The following is a 19,220-nucleotide window of genomic DNA, read 5'->3' as shown; positions in this document are numbered from 1 at the left end:
CGAAATACCCCGAAAATACCCCGGAGCGCCCCAAAAATCGGCTGGGAACACCCCAAAAACAACCCGGAGCACCCCAAAAACACCGCAGAGCACCCCGAAAACCGGCTGGGAGCACCCCAAAAATACCCTGGAGCACCCCGAAAATACCCCGGAGCGCCCCAAAAACCGGCTGGGAGCACCCCGAAACACCCAGAAACGCCCCAAAAACACCCCGGAGCGCCCCAAATACCCCTGAGCACCTCAAAAACCGGCTGGGAACACCCCGAAAATACCCCGGAGCGCCCCAAAAATACCCCAAAAACCGGCTGGGAACACCCCGAAAATACCCCGGAGCGCCCCAAAAACCGGCTGGGAACACCCCGAAAATACCGCGGAGCACCCCAAAAATACCCCAAAAACCGGCTGGGAACACCCCAAAAATCGGCTGGGAACACCCCAAAAATACCCCGGAATTCCCCAAAACCGGCTGGGAGCACCCCGAAAATACCCCGAAAACACCGCGGAACACCCCAAAAATCGGCTGGGAACACCCCAAAAACACCCCGGAGCGCCCCAAAAATACCGCGGAGTGCCCCAAAAGCCGGCTGGGAGCACCCCGAAAATACCCCGAAATGCCCCAAAAACCGGCTGGGAGCACCCCAAAATACCCCGAAAATACCCCGGAGCGCCCCAAAAACACCGCGGAACACCCCAAAAACCGGCTGGGAGCAGATGAAACACCCCAAAAATACCGCGGAGCGCCCCAAACCCCCCAAAACCGGCTGGGAACACCCTGAAAATATCCCGGAACACCCCAAAAATCAGCTGGGAGCACCCCGAAAACACCGCGGAGCGCCCCAAAAACAACGCGGAGCACCCCAAAAACCGGCTGGGAACACCCAAAATACCCCAAAAACCGGCTGGGAACACCTCAAATACCCCAAAATACCCAGAAACACCCCAAAAACCGGCTGGAAGCACCCCAAAAATGCCCCAAAATCCAGCTGGGAACACCCCAAATACCCCAAAACTGGCTGGGAGCACCCCAAAAATACCCCAAAACGCCCCAAAAACCGGCTGGGAACACCCCAAAAATAGCGCGGAGCGCCCCATAAACACCCCGGAGCACCCCGAAAATACCCCGGAGTGCCCAAAAACCTGCTTGGAACACCCCAAAGATAAGCAGAAATGCCCCAAAAACCGTCTGGAAACACCCCAAATACCCCAAAAACCGGCTGGGAACACCCCAAAACCACCCCAAAAACCGGCTGGGAAAACCCCAAAAATACCCCAAAATGCCCCAAAAACCGGCTGGGAGCACCCCAAATACCCAAGATACCCCAAAATACCCAAAAAACCAGCGGAGAACACCCGAAATACCCCAAAAATACCAAAAATCCAGGTGAAAAACACCCCCAAAAAAAACCACTCTGGAAAAGAGAAAAACACCCCAAAAATTCCTGGAAACCACCCCAAAAACTTTTGGGAAACGGCCGAACCTCACCTAAAAACCCCCCCAAAAAAATCCCTAAAACCCACCCAAAAAATCTCCCCAAAAATACCAAAAATCCCAAAACCCCCTCCCCAAAATTCACTGTGAAACCCCAAAGTCACTGTGAGCCCCAAATCCCCTAAATTTACCCCAACATTTTACCCAAAATTCCCTAAAATTACCCCAAAATCTTTCCCCAGAATTTTCCCAAAATCCCCCAAATAAACCCCAAAACCGGAGTTGAGAATTGTGTTTTATTACAAACAGGGGATTTTGGGGGGATTTTTGGAGAATTTTGGGGGGATTTTGAGAGAATTTTTGGGGGATTTTGGGGGGAATTTTTGGGTTTTTGGAATTTGGGGAATTTTTTGGGGGTTTGGGGGATTTTTTGGGGTAATTTCAGGGGATTTTGGGTCCCTCAGAAGTGGGCGGTGACTCGGTCGATCTCCAGGAGGTCGTCCAGGATCTGTGGGGGGAGGGGAGAGGGGTCAGGGGCTCACCTGGGCAGAAACTCACCTGGTCAGAAACTCACCTGTCCTGACCTCACCTGTCCCAAATTTACCTGTCCTGACCTCACCTGTCCCAAATTTACCTGTCCTGACCTCACCTGTCCAACCTCACCTGTCCTGACCTCACCTGTCCAACCTCACCTGTCCCAAACCTCACCTGTCCAACCCTCACCTGTCCCAACCTTCACCTGTCCTGACCTCACCTGTCCAACCCTCACCTGTCCAACCCTCACCTGTCCTGATCCTCACCTGTCCGACCTCACCTGTCCCAACCTCACCTATCCTGACCTCACCTGTCCAACCCTCACCTGTCCTGACCTCACCTGTCCTGACCTCACCTGTCCAAAGCTCACCTGTCCTGACCTCACCTGTCCAACCCTCACCTGTCCAACCCTCACCTGTCCCAATCTCACCTGTCCCAAATTTACCTGTCCAACCCTCACCTGTCCTGATCCTCACCTGTCAGACACCTGCCCTGCCCCACAGGTGTCCCACAGGTGCCCCACAGGTGCCCCACAGGTGTCCCACACCTGTCCCCAGGTGACACTCACGATGTCAGGTGTGGTGCCGATCTTCTTGGCGCTCAGGTACAGGAACCTGCCCCGCCCCACACCTGTCCAGCCCCACAGGTGCCCCACAGGTGCCCCACAGGTGCCCCACACCTGTCCCCAGGTGTGACTCACGATGTCAGGTGTGGTGCCGATCTTCTTGGCCAGCTCGGCGCGCTCCATGGCGCTCAGGTACAGGAACCTGCCCCGCCCCACACCTGTCCTGCCCCACAGGTGCCCCACAGGTGCCCCACAGGTGCCCCCAGGTGCCCCACAGGTGCCCCACACCTGTCCCCAGGTGTGACTCACGATGTCAGGTGTGGTGCCGATCTTCTTGGCCAGCTCGGCGCGCTCCATGGCGCTCAGGTACAGGAACCTGCCCAGCAGTTCCCCGTCCAGAACGTTCCGCACGGCGTTCTGCAGCAGCCGCCGCTCCGACTGCAGCAGCCTGGGCAGGTGGGACAGGTGAGACAGGTGAGATGGGTGAGGGACAGGTGAGGGACATTGGGACAGGTGAGGGACACTGGGACAGGTGAGGGACACTGGGACAGGTGAGACAGGTGAGATGGGTGAGGGACACTGGGACAGGTGAGGGACAGGTGGGACTGGTGGGACAGGTGAGATGGGCAGGACAGGTGGGACAGGTGAAGGACAGGTGAGGGACAGGTGAGACACAGGTGAGACAGGTGGGACGGGTGGGACAGGTGAGACGGGTGGGACGGGTGGGACAGGTGAGAGACAAGTGGAATGGGGAGAAATGGGACAGGTGAGATGGGGACAGGTGAGATGGGGACAGGTGAGGGACAGATAAGACAGGTGAGGGATAGATGGGACAGATGGAACAGGTGAGGGACATTGGGACAGGTGAGGGACAGGTGAGACAGGTGAGGGACAGGTGAGACAGGTGGAACAGGTGAGGGGCAGGTGAGACAGGTGGGACAGGTGAGACAGGTGAGGGACATTGGGACAGGTGAGGGACAGGTGAGGGACAGGTGAGGGACAGGTGGGAGAGGTGAGACAGGTGGGACAGGTGGGACAGGTGAGACAGGTGAGGGACACTGGGACAGGTGAGGGACATTGGGACAGGTGAGGGACACTGGGACAGGTGAGGGACACTGGGACAGGTGAGGGACAGGTGAGGGACACTGGGACAGGTGAGGGACAGGTGAGGGACAGGTGAGGGACAGGTGGGAGAGGTGAGACAGGTGGGACAGGTGGGACAGGTGAGACGGGTGAGGGACACTGGGACAGGTGAGGGACATTGGGACAGGTGAGGGACACTGGGACAGGTGAGGGACACTGGGACAGGTGAGGGACAGGTGAGGGACACTGGGACAGGTGAGGGACAGGTGAGGGACAGGTGAGGGACATTGGGACAGGTGAGGGACATTGGGACAGGTGAGGGACATTGGGACAGGTGAGGGACAGGTGGAATGGGGACAAATGGGACAGGTGAGATGGGGACAGGTGAGATGGGTGGAACAGGTGAGACAGGTGAGGGACAGGTGAGACAGGTGGGACAGGTGTGGGACAGGTGGGAGAGGTGGGACAGGTGAGAGACAGGTGAGAGATGGAATGGGGACAAATGGGACAGGTGAGATGGGGACAGGTGAGATGGGGACAGGTGAGATGGGTGGGACAGGTGAGGGACAGGTGGGACAGGTGCGACAGGTGAGGGACATGGGACACGTGAGGGACAGGTGGGACAGGTGAGGGACAGGGGAGGGACAGGTGGGACACGTGGGACAGGTGAGGGACAGGTGAGGGAAAGGTGGGACAGGTGGAACAGGTGAGACAGGTGAGGGACAGGTGGAATGGGGACAAATGGGACAGGTGAGATGGGGACAGTGAGGGACAGGTGGGGGACAGGTGGGACAGGTGAGGGACAGGTGAGGGACAGGTGGGACAGGTGGGATGGGTGAGACAGGTGGAATGGGGACAAATGGGACAGGTGAGATGGGGACAGGTGAGATGGGGACAGTGACGAGCAAGGCTGGGATGGGGTGAGGCTGTGACAGGTGTGAGACAGGTGTATCCCAGGTGTGCCCCAGGTGTGCCCAGGTGCACCCAGGTGTGTGCAGGTGTACCCCAGGTGTGCCCAGGTGTGTGCAGGTGTGCCCAGATGTACCCCAGGTGTGCCCAGGTGCGCCCTCACCTGAATGCCCGCGGGTTGAGGCCGGCCAGGTGCGGCAGGGCGGAGCTGAGCGCGTTCTGCAGCATCAGGAGTCTCCTGTAGGTTTTCTCCTGCATCGGCAGCAGCAGCCCCAGGCCCCCGTCCAGCGTCGCTGCGGGAGCGTCCGTCAGAACCCCAAATCCCGAAAAACCCACCCCAAAAACCCCAAATCCCAAAAAAAACAGAGCCCAGAAACCCCAAATCCCGAAAATACCAACCCCAAAAACCCAAATCCCGAAAAAACCAACCCCAAAAACCCCAAATCCCGAAAAACCGACCCCAAAAACCCAAATCCCAAAAAAACAGAGCCCAGACACCCTAAATCCAAAAAAACAGACCCCAAAAACCCAAATCCCAAAACCACCGACCTCAAATCCCAAAAAACAGAGCCCAGATCCCAAAAATACAGAGCCCAGAAACCCCAAATCCCGAAAACACCAACCCCAAAAACCCAAATCCCAAAAAAACAGAGCCCAGAAACCCAAATCCCGAAAAAACTGCCCAGAAACCCCAAATCCCAAAAATGCCAAACCCCCAAAACCACCAATCCCAGAAACCCCAAATGCCAAAAAAACAGAGCCCAGAAACCCAAATCCCAAAAACACAGAGCCCAAAAACCCAAATCCCAAAAAAACAGAGCCCAGAAACCCCAAATCCCCAAAAACACCGACCCCAAAAACCCAAACCCCAAAAAAACAGAGCCCTGAAACTCAAATCCCCAAAAAACAGCCCAAAACCCGAAAACACCGACCCCAAAAACCCCAAATCCCAAAAAAACAGAGCCCATAAACCCCAAATCCCAAAAACACCTACCCCAAAAACCCCAAATCCCGAAAACACCGACCCCAAAAACCCCAAATCCCAAAAAACAGAGCCCAGAGACCCCAAATCCCCAAAAAACAGAGCCCAGAAACCCAAATCCCAAAAAACAGAGCCCAGAGACCCCAAATCCCGAAAAACAGAGCCCAAAAACCCCAAATCCCGAAAAACCGACCCCAAAAACCCAAATCCCAAAAAACAGAGCCCAGAGACCCCAAATCCCAAAAAAACAGAGCCCAGAAACCCCAAATCCCAAAAAACAGAGCCCAGAAACCCCAAATCCCGAAAAACAGAGCCCAGAAACCCCAAATCCCAAAAACACCGACCCCAAAAACCCCAAATCCCAAAATAACCGACCCCAAAAACCCCAAATCCCAAAAAAACAGAGCCCAAAAACCCCAAATCCCAAAAAAACAAAACCCAGAAACCCCAAATCCCCAAAAAACAGAGCCCAAAAACCCCAAATCCCAAAAACAGAGCCCAGAAACCCCAAATCCCGAAAAACAGAGCCCAAAAACCCAAATCCCAAAAAAATAGAGCCCAGAGACCCCAAATCCCAAAAACACCGACCCCAAAAACCCAAATCCCAAAAATACCAACCCCAAAAACCCAAATCCCGAAAAAACCCACCCCAAAAACCCAAATCCCGAAAAAACCGACCCCAAAAACCCAAATCCCCAAAAAAACAGAGCCCAAAAACCCCAAATCCCAAAAAAACAGAGCCCAGAAACCCCAGATCCCAAAAAACAGAGCCCAAAAACCCCAAATCCCAAAAACACCGATCCCAAAAACCCCAAATCCCAAAAAAAACAGAGCCCAGAAACCCAAATCCCAAAAAAACAGAGCCCAAAAACCCAAATCCCAAAAAACAGAGCCCAGAAACCCCAAATCCCAAAAAAAACAGAGCCCAGAAACCCCAAATCCCAAAAAACAGAGCCCAAAAACCCCAAATCCCAAAAAACAGACCCCAAAAACCCCAAATCCCAAAAAAACCAGAGCCCAGAAACCAAAAATCCCAAAAAAACCAGCCCAGAAACCCAAAATCCCAAAAAAACAGAGCCCAGAAACCCCAAATCCCCAAAAAAACAGAGCCCAAAAACCCCAAATCCCAAAAAAACTGACCCCAAAAACCCAAATCCCAAAAAAACCGACCCCAGAAACCCCAAATCCCAAAAACGCCAAACCCCCAAAACCACCAATCCCAGAAACCCCAAATCCCAAAAAAAGCAGAGCCCAGAAACCCCAAAACCCCAAAAAACCAGCCCAGATCCCAAAAAAACAGAGCCCAGAAACCCCAAATCCCCAAAAAAACAGAGCCCAGAAACCCCAAATCCCAAAAAACAGAGCCCAAAAACCCCAAATCCCGAAAAACAGAGCCCAGAGACCCCAAATCCCAAAAAACAGAGCCCAGAAACCCCAAATCCCAAAAAAACAGAGCCCAGAAACCCCAAATCCCAAAAAACAGAGCCCAAAACCCCCAAATCCCGAAAAACAGAGCCCAGAGACCCCAAATCCCAAAAAACTGACCCCAAAAACCCCAAATCCCGAAAACACCGACCCCAAAAACCCAAATCCCCAAAAACACCGACCCCAAAAACCCAAATCCCAAAAAACCAGAGCCCAAAAACCCAAATCCCAAAACACCAATCCCAGAAACCCCAAATCCCAAAAAACCAGAGCCCTGAAACCCCAAATCCCAAAAAACAGAGCCCAGAAACCCCAAATCCCAAAAAACAGAGCCCAAAAACCCCAAATCCCAAAAAACAGAGCCCAGAAACCCCAAATCCCAAAAAACAGAGCCCAAAAACCCCAAATCCCAAAAAACAGAGCCCAGAAACCCCAAATCCCAAAAATACAGAGCCCAGAAACCCAAATCCCAAAAAAAAACCAGAGCCCAGAAACCCCAAATCCCTAAAAAACAGAGCCCAGAAACCCCAAATCCCTAAAAAACAGAGCCCAGAAACCCCAAATCCCAAAAAAACAGAGCCCAGAAACCCAAATCCCAAAAAAACAGAGCCCAGAGACCCCAAATCCCAAAAGACAGAGCCCAGAAACCCCAAATCCCGAAAAACCAGCCCAAAAACCCCAAATCCCAAAAAAACAGACCCCAAAAACCCAAATCCTAAAAAAACAGAGCCCAAAACCCCCAAATCCCAAAAAAAACAGAGCCCAAAAACCCAAATCCCAAAAAACAGAGCCCAGAAACCCCAAATCCCAAAAAAACGGACCCCAGAAACCCAAATACCAAAAAACAGATCCCAGAACCCCCAAATCCCAAAAAAGCACAGGCCAAAACCCCCAAATCCCAAAAAAACAGAGCCCGGAGACCCCAAATCCCAAAAAACAGAGCCCAGAAACCCCAAACCCCAAAAAAACAGAGCCCAGAAACCCCAAATCCCAAAAAAAAAGAGCCCAGAAACCCCAAATCCCAAAAACAACGACCCCAAAAACCCAAATCCCCCAAAAAACAGCCCAGAAACCCCAAATCCCGAAAAACAGAGCCCAAAAACCCCAAATCCCAAAAAAACAGAGCCCAGAAACCCCAAATCCCAAAAAAACGACCCCAGAACCCCAAATCCCAAAAAAACAGAGCCCAAAAACCCAAATCCCGAAAAAAAAACAGCCCAAAGACCCAAATCCCAAAAAAACAGAGCCCAGAAACCCCAAATCCCAAAAAAACAGAGCCCAGAGACCCCAAATCCCAAAAAACAGAGACCAGAAAATACAAATCCCTCCCCAAATCCCACAAACCTCAAATCCCAAAATCCCAGGTGTGTCCCCACCCGTCCCAGGTGTATCCCAGGTGTCCCCAGGTGTGTCTCACCGAACCAGGTGATGTGCTTGTTCTCCCAGGTGTGCCCAGGTGTGTCCCAGGTGTGTCCCAGGTGTGTCCCAGGTGTGTCCCCACCCCCCAGGTGTATCCCAGGTGTATCTCAGGTGTATCCCCAGGTGTGTCTCACCGAACCAGGTGATGTGCTTGTTCTCCCAGGTGTGTCCCAGGTGGGTCCCCACCCCCCCAGGTGTGTCCCAGGTGTGTCTCACCGAACCAGGTGATGTGCTTGTTCTCCCAGGTGCTGGAGCGCCAGTTGGGTCCCAGGTGTGTCCCCACCCCCCCAGGTGTGTCCCAGGTGTGTCCCAGGTGTGTCCCAGGTGTGTCCCTCACCAAACCAGGTGATGTGCTTGTTCTCCCAGGTGTGTCCCACCCCCCAGGTGTGTCCCCAGGTGTCCCCAGGTGTGTCTCACCGAACCAGGTGATGTGCTTGTTCTCCCAGGTGTGTCCCCCCCTGTCCCAGGTGTGTCCCACCTGTCCCCAGGTGTGTCTCACCGAACCAGGTGATGTGCTTGTTCTCCCAGGTGTGCCCAGGTGTGCCCAGGTGTGTCCCAGGTGTGTCCCACCTGTCCCCAGGTGTGTCCCAGGTGTGTCCCAGGTGTGTCCCCACCCCCCAGGTGTGTCCCCAGGTGTCCCCAGGTGTGTCCCTCACCGAACCAGGTGATGTGCTTGTTCTCCCAGGTCTATCCCCACCTCTCCCCAGGTGTGCCCAGGTGTCCCCAGGTGTGTCCCAGGTGTGTCCCCACCCCCCCAGGTGTGTCCCAGGTGTGCCCAGGTGTGTCCCTCACCGAACCAGGTGATGTGCTTGTTCTCCCAGCTGTGTCCCAGGTCTATCCCCACCCACCCCACCTGTCCCCAGGTGTATCCCCAGGTGTGTGTCACCGAACCAGGTGATGTGCTTGTTCTCCCAGCTGTGTCCCAGTTGTGTCCCCACCTCCCCAGGTGTGTCCCACCTGTCCCCAGGTGTGTCTCACCGAACCAGGTGATGTGCTTGTTCTCCCAGGTGTGTCCCACCTCTCCCCAGGTGTCCCCAGGTGTATCTCAGGTGTGTCCCCAGGTGTGTCTCACCGAACCAGGTGATGGGCTTGTTCTCCCAGATGTGTCCCAGGTGTGTCCCAGGTGTGTCCCAGGTGTCCCCAGGTGTATCCCCAGGTGTGTCCCAGGTGTCCCCAGGTGTGTCTCACCGAACCAGGTGATGTGCTTGTTCTCCCAGGTGTGTCCCAGGTCTATCCCCAGGTCTATCCCCACCCCCGCAGGTGTGTCCCAGGTGTATCCCAGGTGTATCTCAGGTGTGTCCCCAGGTGTCCCTCACCGAACCAGGTGATGTGCTTGTTCTCCCAGGTGTGCCCCAGGTGTGTCCCAGGTCTATCCCCACCCCCCCAGGTGTGTCCCAGGTGTGTCCCCAGGTGTCCCTCACCGAACCAGGTGATGTGCTTGTTCTCCCAGGTGTGTCCCAGGTGTGTCCCACCCCCCCAGGTGTATCTCAGGTGTGTCCCCAGGTGTGTCTCACCGAACCAGGTGATGTGCTTGTTCTCCCAGGTGTGTCCCACCCCCCAGGTGTGTCTCAGGTGTATCCCCAGGTGTGTCCCTCACCGAACCAGGTGATGTGCTTGTTCTCCCAGGTGTGTCCCAGCTGTGTCCCCACCCCCCCAGGTGTGTCCCCAGGTGTCCCTCACCGAACCAGGTGATGTGCTTGTTCTCCCAGCTGTGTCCCCACCCCTCAGCTGTGTCCCAGGTGTGTCCCCAGGTGTGTCTCACCAAACCAGGTGATGTGCTTGTTCTCCCAGGTGTGTCCCCACCCCCCCAGGTGTGTCCCAGGTGTGCCCAGGTGTGTCCCCACCCCCCCAGGTGTGTTCCCAGGTGTCCCACCTGTCCCAGCTGTCCCCAGGTGTGTCCCTCACCGAACCAGGTGATGTGCTTGTTCTCCCAGGTGCTGGAGCGCCGGTTGAGTCCCAGGTGTGTCCCCACCCCCCAGGTGTCCCCAGCTGTCCCCAGGTGTGTCCCAGGTGTGTCCCAGGTGTGTCCCCACTCCCCCAGGTGTGTCCCCAGGTGTCCCCAGGTGTGTCTCACCGAACCAGGTGATGTGCTTGTTCTCCCAGGTGTATCCCCACCCCCCCAGCTGTGTCCCACCTCTCCCCAGGTGTGTCCCAGGTGTGTCCGAGGTCTATCCCCACCCCCCAGCTGTCCCCAGGTGTGCCCAGGTGTCCCTCACCGAACCAGGTGATGTGCTTGTTCTCCCAGGTGTGTCCCCGCCCCCCCAGGTGTGTCCCAGGTGTGTCCCAGGTGTGTCTCACCGAACCAGGTGATGTGCTTGTTCTCCCAGGTGTGTCCCCACCCCCCAGGTGTGTCCCAGGTGTGTCCCCCCTCTCCCCAGGTGTGCCCCAGGTGTGCCCAGGTGTGTCTCACCGAACCAGGTGATGTGCTTGTTCTCCCAGGTGCTGGAGCGCCGGTTGGGCCCGTCGCCGTGCCCGCGGCAGGGCGTGCGCCAGAACGTGTTCACGTGCGCCCCCACGTGGAAGTCGGCGCGGCGCAGCAGCCGCAGCCCCCCGAAGGACTCCTTGGCTGGGGACACGGGGTACCTGGGGTTACCTGGGCTCACCTGGGCGGCCCCCAGGGCTCACCTGAGCTCAGCCTGGGCTCACCTGAGGTCACCTGAGCTTATTTGAGGTACCTGAGCTCACCTGAACTCAGCCTGAGTTTAGCTTGAGCTCACCTGAGCTTATCTGAGGTACCTGAGCTCACCTGAGCTCACCTGAGCTCACCTGGGCTCACCTGGGCTCGCCTGAGCAGCTCCAGGGCTCACCTGAGCTCACCTCAGCTTATCTGAGCTCACCTGGACTCAGCCTGAGCTCACCTGGGCTCACCTGAGCTCACCTGAGCTTATCTGAGGTATCTGAGCTCACCTGGGCTCACCTGGGCAGCTCCAGGGCTCACCTGGGCTCACCTGGGCTCACCTGAGCTGAGTCTGGGCTCACCTGGGCTCACCTGAGCTGAGCCTGAGCTCTGCTGGACTCACCTGAGCTCACTGAAGGTCACCTGAGCTTACCTCAGCTCACCTGGCCCCACCTGACCTCACTGGAGGTCACCTGAGCTCACCTGGCCCCATCTGAGCTCACCTGGTCTCACCTGGGCAGCCTCCAGGGCTCATCTGAGCTCACCTGAGCTCACCTGGCCCCACCTGAGCTCACCTGGCCCCACCTGAGCTCACCTGGCCCCACCTGAGACTCACTGGAAGTCACCTGGTCTCACCTGGGCTTATCTGGGCAGCCTCCAGGGCTCACCTGAGCTCACCTGAGCTTCTCTAAGGTACCTGAGCTCACCTGCGCTCACCTGAGCTCACTGGAGGTCACCTGAGCTCACCTGGGCTCACCTGAGCTCTCCTAAACTCACTGAGATCACCTGGGCTCACCTGGGCTCACCTGGGCTCACCTGGGCAGCTCCAGGGCTCACCTGAGCTTATCTGAGGTACCTGAGCTCACCTGGGCAGCTCCAGGGCCCACCTGAGCTCACCTGGGCTCACCTGAGCTCACTGGAGGTCACCTGAGCTCACCTGGGCTTATCTGAGCTCACCTGAGCAGCTCCTGGGCTCACCTGGGCTCACCTGAGTTAATCTGATGTACCTGAGCTCACCTGAGCTCACCTGAGCTTATCTGAGGTACCTGAGCTCACCTGGGCTGACCAGGGCTCACCTGGGCTCACCTGGGCTTATCTGAGGTACCTGAGCTCACCTGGGCTCACCTGAGCTCACTGGAGCTCACCTGAGCTCAGCTGGGCTCACCTGAGGTCACCTGGGCAGCCCCCAGGGCTCACCTGGGCAGCTCCTGGGCTCACCTGGGCTCACCTGAGCTAATCTGATGTACCTGAGCTCACCTGAGCTCACCTGAGCTTATCTGAGTTCACCGGAGATCACCAGGGGTCACCTGGCCCCACCTGAGCTCACCTGGGCCCCCCTGGGCTCACCTGAGCTCACCTGAGTCAACCTCAGCTCACCTGGGCTCACCTGAGCTTATCTGAGGTACCTGAGCTCACCTGGGCTCACCCGAGTTTATCTGAGCTCACCTGAGCTTATCTGAGCTCACCTGAGCTCACCTGGGCTCACCTGGCCCCACCTGAGCTCACCTGGGCTCACCTGAACTCAGCCTGAGCTCACCTGGGTAGCCCCAGGGCTCACCTGAGCTCCCCTGGCCCCACCTGGCCCCACCTGAGCTCCCCGGCCCCGCCCCCGCTCACCTTCAGGCAGGTACATGTAGACCAGCAGGTTCCGGTCCCGATCCGACACTGCGGGACGGGAGGTGGCAGAGTCAATGCGGATTCACCCAAATTTAACCAAATTTAACCAAATTTAACACAAATTTAACCAAATCCAACCCAAATCCCCCCAAACTCAACCAAAGCCAACCAAAGCCACTCAAACTCGCCATTTTTAAACCAAACCCAACCCAAACCCAACTAAACCAAACTAAACCCAACCAAACTCAACCCAAACTCAACTAAACTTAACCAAACTCAACCCAAACTCAACCCAAACCAATAAAATCCAACCAAACCCAACTCAAACCCAACCCAAACTGAACCCAACCTAACCAAACTCAATCCAAACCCAACTAAACCCAACCAAACTCAACCCAAATTCAATCCAAACCAATGAAACCAAACCAAACCCAACTAAACTCAAACCCAACTAAACCCAACTCAAACTCAACCCAACCCCAACTAAATCCAACCCAAACCCAACCAAACCCAAACCCAACCCAACCCAACTAAACCCAACCAAACTCAACACAACTCAACCCAAACCCAACCAAAACCACCCAAACCCAACCAAACCCAACCCAACCCAAACCCAACCCAACCCAACTCAACCCAACCCAACCAAACCCAACCCAACCCAAACCCAACCAAACCCAAACTCAACCAAACCCAACCCAACCCAACCAAACCCAACCCAACCCAACCCAAGTCAACCCAAACCCAACCCAAACCCAACTAAACCCAACCAAACCCAACCCAACCCAACCCAACCCAACTCAACCCAACCCAACCAAACCCAACCCAACCCAAACCCAACCAAACCCAAACTCAACCAAACCCAACCAAACCCAACCAAACCCAACCCAACCCAACCCAACCCAACCCAACTCAACCAAACCCAACCCAAACCCAACCAAACCCAAACCCAACCAAACCCAACCCAACCCAAACCCAACCCAACCCAACTCAACCCAAACCAATAAAACCCAACTCAACCCAACTAAACCCAACCCAAACTCAACCAAACTCAACCCAACCCAACCCAAACTAAACCCAAACCCAACTAAACTCAATCCAACCCAACCCAACCCAACTAAACCCAAACCCAACCCAAACTCAACCAAACCAACCCAAACCAATAAAACCCAACCTAAACCCAACCCAAACTCAACCCAACCCAAGTCAACCCAAACCAAATCCAACAAAACCCAACGAAACCCAACGAAACCCAAATAAACTCAATCCAAACCCAAATAAACTCAATCCAAACCCAACCCAAACCCAACTAAACCCAACCAAACTCAACCCAAACCCAACCCAACCCAACCAAAACTCAACCAAACCCAACCCAACCAAACTCAGACCCAACCCAACCAACCCAAGCTCAACCCAAAATAAACCAAACCCAACTAAACTCAACCCAACTCAACCCAAACCCAAACAAACCAACGAAACCCAACCCAATGAAACCCAACCCAACCCAACCCAAACTCACCCAAACTCAACCCAACCCAACCCAACTAAACCCAACTAAATCCAACCCAAACTTAACCAAACCAATAAAACCCAACCAAACCCAACTAATCTCAACCCAACCCAACCTAACTCAAACCAAACCAAACTCAACCCAACTAAACCCAAATGCAACCAAACCCAACCAAACTCAATACAACTCAACCCAAACCCAAGTCAACTCAACCCAAACCCAACTAAACCCAATCCAAACCAACAAAACCCAACCAAACCCAACTAAACTCAACTGAACCAAACCAAACCCAACCCAACCTAAACCCAACCCAAACTCAACCAAACTCAACCCAACCCAACCCAACCCAACCCACCCCACCCCAACCCAACCCAACCAAACCCAAACTAAACCCAAACCCAACCAAACCCAACCCAACCCAACCCAACTCAACCCAACCCAACCCAACCAAAACTCAACCAAACCCAACCAAACCCAACCAACCTCAACCCAAACTAAACCCAATCCAACCAAACCCAACCCAAACTCAACCCAACCCACCCACCCCACCCCACCCCACCCCTCCAGCCGCCCCCCGGCCGTGGCCGTACCCAGGAACCCCAGCTGGCTGCCGTCCACCATGAAGTCCACGCTGTAGACCTCCAGCGGCTTGGCGTCCTGCGGGGACACCCCGGTCACCGTCACCGACACCACCACCGGTGGCACCTGGGACACCCCGGTCACCGTCACCGTCACCGGTGGCACCTGGGACACCCCGGTCACCGTCACCGTCACCGGTGGCACCTGGGACCCCCCGGTGATCCTCAGTGTCCCCCAGACCCTCGGGTGAGACCTCAGAGGGTCCTCTGGGAGTCCCCAGAGTCACTCAGGTGTCACCTGAGATCCTCAGGTGTCACCCAGGTCCTTCAGGTGTCCCCAGGACCTTCAGGTGTCCCCCACATCCCTCAGGTGTCCCCAGGTCTTTTAGGTGTCCCCAGGTGTCCCCTAGGTCCCTCAGGTGTCCCCAAGGATCCTCAGGTGTCCCCCAGGTCCTTCAGGTGTCCCTCAGGTGTCCCCCAGGTCTCTCAGGTGCCCCCCAGGTCCCTCAGGTGTCCCCCAGGACCTTCAGGTGTCCCCCAGGTGTCCCCCAAGAGCTCAACCCTTGGATGTCCCCAGGTCCCTCAGGTGTCCCCAGGTCCCTCAGGTGTCCCTCAGGTGTCCCCAGGTCCCTCAGGTGTCCCTCAGGTGTCCCCAGGTCCCTCAGGTGTCCCCAGGTCCCTCAGGTGTCCCTCAGGTGTCCCCAAGACCCTCAGGTGTCCCCCAGGTGTCCCCAGGTGTCTCAGGTGTCACCCAGGTCCCTCAGGTGTCACCCAGGTATCCCTGAAGATCTCAACCCTTGGATGTCCCACACGTCCCTCAGGTGTCCCCCAGGACCTTAAGGTGTCCCCGGTGGGGGTTTGGTGGCCCCATGGTGGGTTTGGTGGCCCCAAGGACAGTTTGGTGGCCCCATGGTGGGTTTGGTGGCCCCATGGTGGGTTTGGTGTCCCCATGGTGTGTTTGGTGGCCCCATGGTGGGTTTGGTGGCCCCGAGGGAGGTTTGGTGGCCCCATGGTGGGTTTGGTGGCCCCATGGTGGGTTTGGTGGCCCCATGGTGGGTTTGGTGGCCCCATGGTGGGTTTGGTGGCCCCATGGTGGGTTTGGTGGCCCTGAGGACGGTTTGGTGGCCCCATGGTGGGTTTGGTGGCCCCATGGTGGGTTTGGTGGCCCCATGGTGGGTTTGGTGGCCCCATGGACAGTTTGGTGGCCCTGAGGACAGTTTGGTGGCCCATGGTGGGTTTGGTGGCCCCATGGTGGGTTTGGTGGCCCCATGGTGGGTTTGGTGGCCCCATGGTGGGTTTGGTGGCCCCATGGTGGGTTTGGTGGCCCCAAGGACGGTTTGGTGGCCCCAAGGACAGTTTGGTGGCCCCATGGACAGTTTGGTGGCCCCATGGTGGGTTTGGTGGCCCCAAGGACAGTTTGGTGGCCCCATGGTGGGTTTGGTGGCCCCATGGTGGGTTTGGTGGCCCCATGGTGGGTTTGGTGGCCCCATGGACAGTTTGGTGGCCCTGAGGGAGGTTTGGTGGCCCCATGGTGGGTTTGGTGGCCCCATGGTGGGTTTGGTGGCCCCATGGTGGGTTTGGTGGCCCCAAGGACAGTTTGGTGGCCCCATGGTGGGTTTGGTGGCCCCATGGTGGGTTTGGTGGCCCCATGGTGGGTTTGGTGGCCCCAAGGACGTTTTGGTGGCCCCATGGCTGACCCGGCTGACGAGGGACAGGGTCTTGCTCTCCTCCTGGTAGCGCAGCAGCGAGATGCTCTTCATCAGGTCGGCGGCCAGGATGAAGCTCTTGACGCTGATCATCTGGTGGATGTAGAGCTGCGTGTCGATGAAGGCCATGCCCGTCAGCTCGTTGTCCTTCAGGCTCCACAGGAAGATCTGGGGGGACACCCTGAGGTCACCATGGAGGTCCTCGAACCTCAAGGAGGTCACCATGGAGGTCCTCGACCCCGTGGTGGCCTTCAACACCTCCTTGGTGGCCCCTCAGGTCATTGGCCCAAACCCAACCGATGTTGAGTGGCCACCAAGGTTGGCTTGTTGGCCTTCAGGCTCCACAGGAAGATCTGGGGGGACACCTCGGGGTCACCATGGAGGTCCTCAAACCCCATGGAGGTCACCATGGAGGTCCTTGACCCCATGGAGGTCACCATGGACGTTTTTGACCCCCATGGAGGTCACCATGGAGGTCCTCAACCCCATGGAGGTCACCATGGAGGTCCTCAAACCCCATGGAGGTCACCATGGAGGTCCTCAAACCCCATGGAGGTCACCATGGACGTTTTTGACCCCCATGGAGGTCATCATGGAGGTCCTTGACCCCATGGAGGTCACCATGGAGGTCCTCAACCCCGTGGAGGTCACCATGGAGGTCCTCAACCCCGTGGAGGTCACCATGGAGGTCCTCAACCCCATGGAGGTCACCATGGAGGTCCTTGACCCCGTGGTGGCCTTCAACACCTCCCTGGTGGCCCTCAGGTCATTGGCCCAAACCCAACCGACGTTGAGTGGCCACCAAGGTCAGCTCAGTGTCCTTCAGGTCCACAGGAAGATCTGGGGGGACACCTCGAGGTCACCATGGAGGTCCTCGAACCCCATGGAGGTCACCATGGAGGTCCTCCACCCCATGGAGGTCACCATGGAGGTCCTCCACCCCATGGAGGTCACCATGGAGGTCCTCAACCCCATGGAGGTCACCATGGAGGTCCTCGACCCCATGGAGGTCACCATGGAGGTCCTTGACCCCATGGAGGTCACCATGGAGGTCCTCAAACCCCATGGAGGTCACCATGGAGGTCCTCGACCCCGTGGTGGCCTTCAACACCTCCTTGGTGGCCCTCAGGTCATTGGCCCAAACCCAACCGATGCTGAGTGGCCACCAAGGTCAGCTCGGTGTCCTTCAGGCTCCACAGGAAGATCTGGGGGGACACCTCAAGGTCACCATGGAGGTCCTCAACCCCATGGAGGTCACCATGGAGGTCCTCAGGTGTGCCCAGGTGTGCCCAGCTGTACCCAGGTGTGCCCAGGTGTGCCCAGGTGTACCCAGGTGTGTACCCAGGTGTACCCAGGTGTGCCCAGGTGTGCCCAGGTGTGCCCAGGTGTACCCAGGTGTACCGAGCTGCACCCAGGTGTGCCCAGGTGTGCCCAGGGGTACCTTTTGCCCGATGGCAGACACCAGGTAGCCGTGGCAGTGGCACAGGTGTGTGCCCAGGTGTGCCCAGGTGTGCCCAGGTGTATCTCAGGTGTGCCCAGCTGTGCCCAGGTGTGCCCAGGTGTGCCCAGGTGTGTGTAGGTGTACCCCAGCTGTGCCCAGGTGTGCCCAGCTGTACCCAGGTGTGCCCAGGTGTGCCCGGGGGTACCTTTTGCCCAATGGCAGACACCAGGTAGCCGTGGCAGTGGCACAGGTGTGCCCAGGTGTGTGCCCAGGTGTGCTCAGGTGTGCCCAGGTGTGCCCAGGGGTACCTTTTGCCCGATGGCTGACACCAGGTAGCCGTGGCAGTGGCACAGGTGTACCCAGGTGTGTATCCCAGGTGTACCCAGCTGTGCCCAGGTGTGCCCAGGTGTGTGCCCAGGTGTGCCCAGGTGTGACCCCAGGTGTGCCCAGGTGTGCCCAGGTGTATCTCAGGTGTACCCAGGTGTACCCAGATGTGCCCAGGTGTGCCCAGCTGTACCCAGGTGTGCCCAGGTGTGCCCAGGTGTGCCCGGGGGTACCTTTTGCCCGATGGCAGACACCAGGTAGCCGTGGCAGTGGCACAGGGCGGTCACGGGGCCCTTCTGCTCCTTCTCGTAGAGCACCTTGAACTTGTTCTTGGTCAGCGGCTGCCCCGGCTCAGGCACCACCTCGATCACGTCCAGGATCAGGATCTGCAGGTGAGGCAGGACAGGTGAGCCCAGGTGTGCCCAGGTGTGTCCTGGCACCCCCCTGGCACCACCTGGATCACGTCCAGGATCAGGATCTGCAGGTGAGGCACCACAGGTGAGCCCAGGTGTGCCCAGGTGTGTCCTGGCACCCCCCTTGGCACCACCTGGATCACATCCAGGATCAGGATCTGCAGGTGAGGCACCCACAGGTGAGGCAGGGACGGGACAGGTGTGGGATGGACGGCCCAGGTGTGTGCTGGGACAGCCCCAGGTGAGTTCTGGCACCCCCCAGGTGTATCCTGGTACCCTCCAGGTGAGCCATGGACAGCCCAGGTGAGCCATGGACAGCCCAGGTGTGTCCTGGCACCCCCCTGGCACCACCTGGATCATGTCCAGGATCAGGATCTGCAGGTGAGGCACCACAGGTGAGCCCAGGTGTGCCCAGGTGTGTCCTGGCACCACCCAGATCATGTCCAGGATCAGGATCTGCAGGTGAGGCACCCACAGGTGAGGCATGGACAGCCCAGGTGTGCCATGGACAGCCCAGGTGTGTCCTGGTACCCTCCAGGTGAGCCATGGACAGCCCAGGTGTGTCCTGGCACCCCCCTTGGCACCACCCCGATCACAGCCAGGATTGGGATCTGCAGGTGAGGCACCCACAGGTGAGCCAGGAATGGGACAGGTGTGTCATGGACAGCGCC

At 57.1% G+C, this 19,220-nt stretch overlaps 1 protein-coding gene across 5 annotated transcripts in view; it reads right to left on the bottom strand.

Moving 5' to 3' along the window:
* Positions 1-1,711: 1,711 nt before the first annotated feature.
* The window catches only part of CPSF1 (cleavage and polyadenylation specific factor 1), a 107,766-nt gene continuing 90,257 nt past the window's right edge, over positions 1,712-19,220 (bottom strand). For all 5 annotated transcript variants that reach the window (XM_072925107.1, XM_072925109.1, XM_072925108.1 and 2 more), the window contains 8 exons: positions 18,370-18,522; positions 16,363-16,539; positions 14,678-14,744; positions 12,581-12,628; positions 10,757-10,912; positions 4,684-4,813; positions 2,838-2,976; positions 1,712-1,937 (listed from right to left, as the gene is read on the bottom strand). In XM_072925107.1, coding sequence (XP_072781208.1) covers positions 1,890-1,937; positions 2,838-2,976; positions 4,684-4,813; positions 10,757-10,912; positions 12,581-12,628; positions 14,678-14,744; positions 16,363-16,539; positions 18,370-18,522 — 918 coding nt within the window. In that variant the 3' untranslated portion in view covers positions 1,712-1,889. The remainder of the gene's footprint in view (positions 1,938-2,837; positions 2,977-4,683; positions 4,814-10,756; positions 10,913-12,580; positions 12,629-14,677; positions 14,745-16,362; positions 16,540-18,369; positions 18,523-19,220) is intronic.

The sequence above is a fragment of the Taeniopygia guttata genome, chromosome 2, assembly GCF_048771995.1.
Source record: "Taeniopygia guttata chromosome 2, bTaeGut7.mat, whole genome shotgun sequence".
In the NCBI taxonomy this organism is placed as follows: domain Eukaryota; kingdom Metazoa; phylum Chordata; class Aves; order Passeriformes; family Estrildidae; genus Taeniopygia; species Taeniopygia guttata.
The sequence above is the reverse complement of the archived record's forward strand: the minus strand, read 5'-3'. Positions and strand labels throughout refer to the sequence as shown.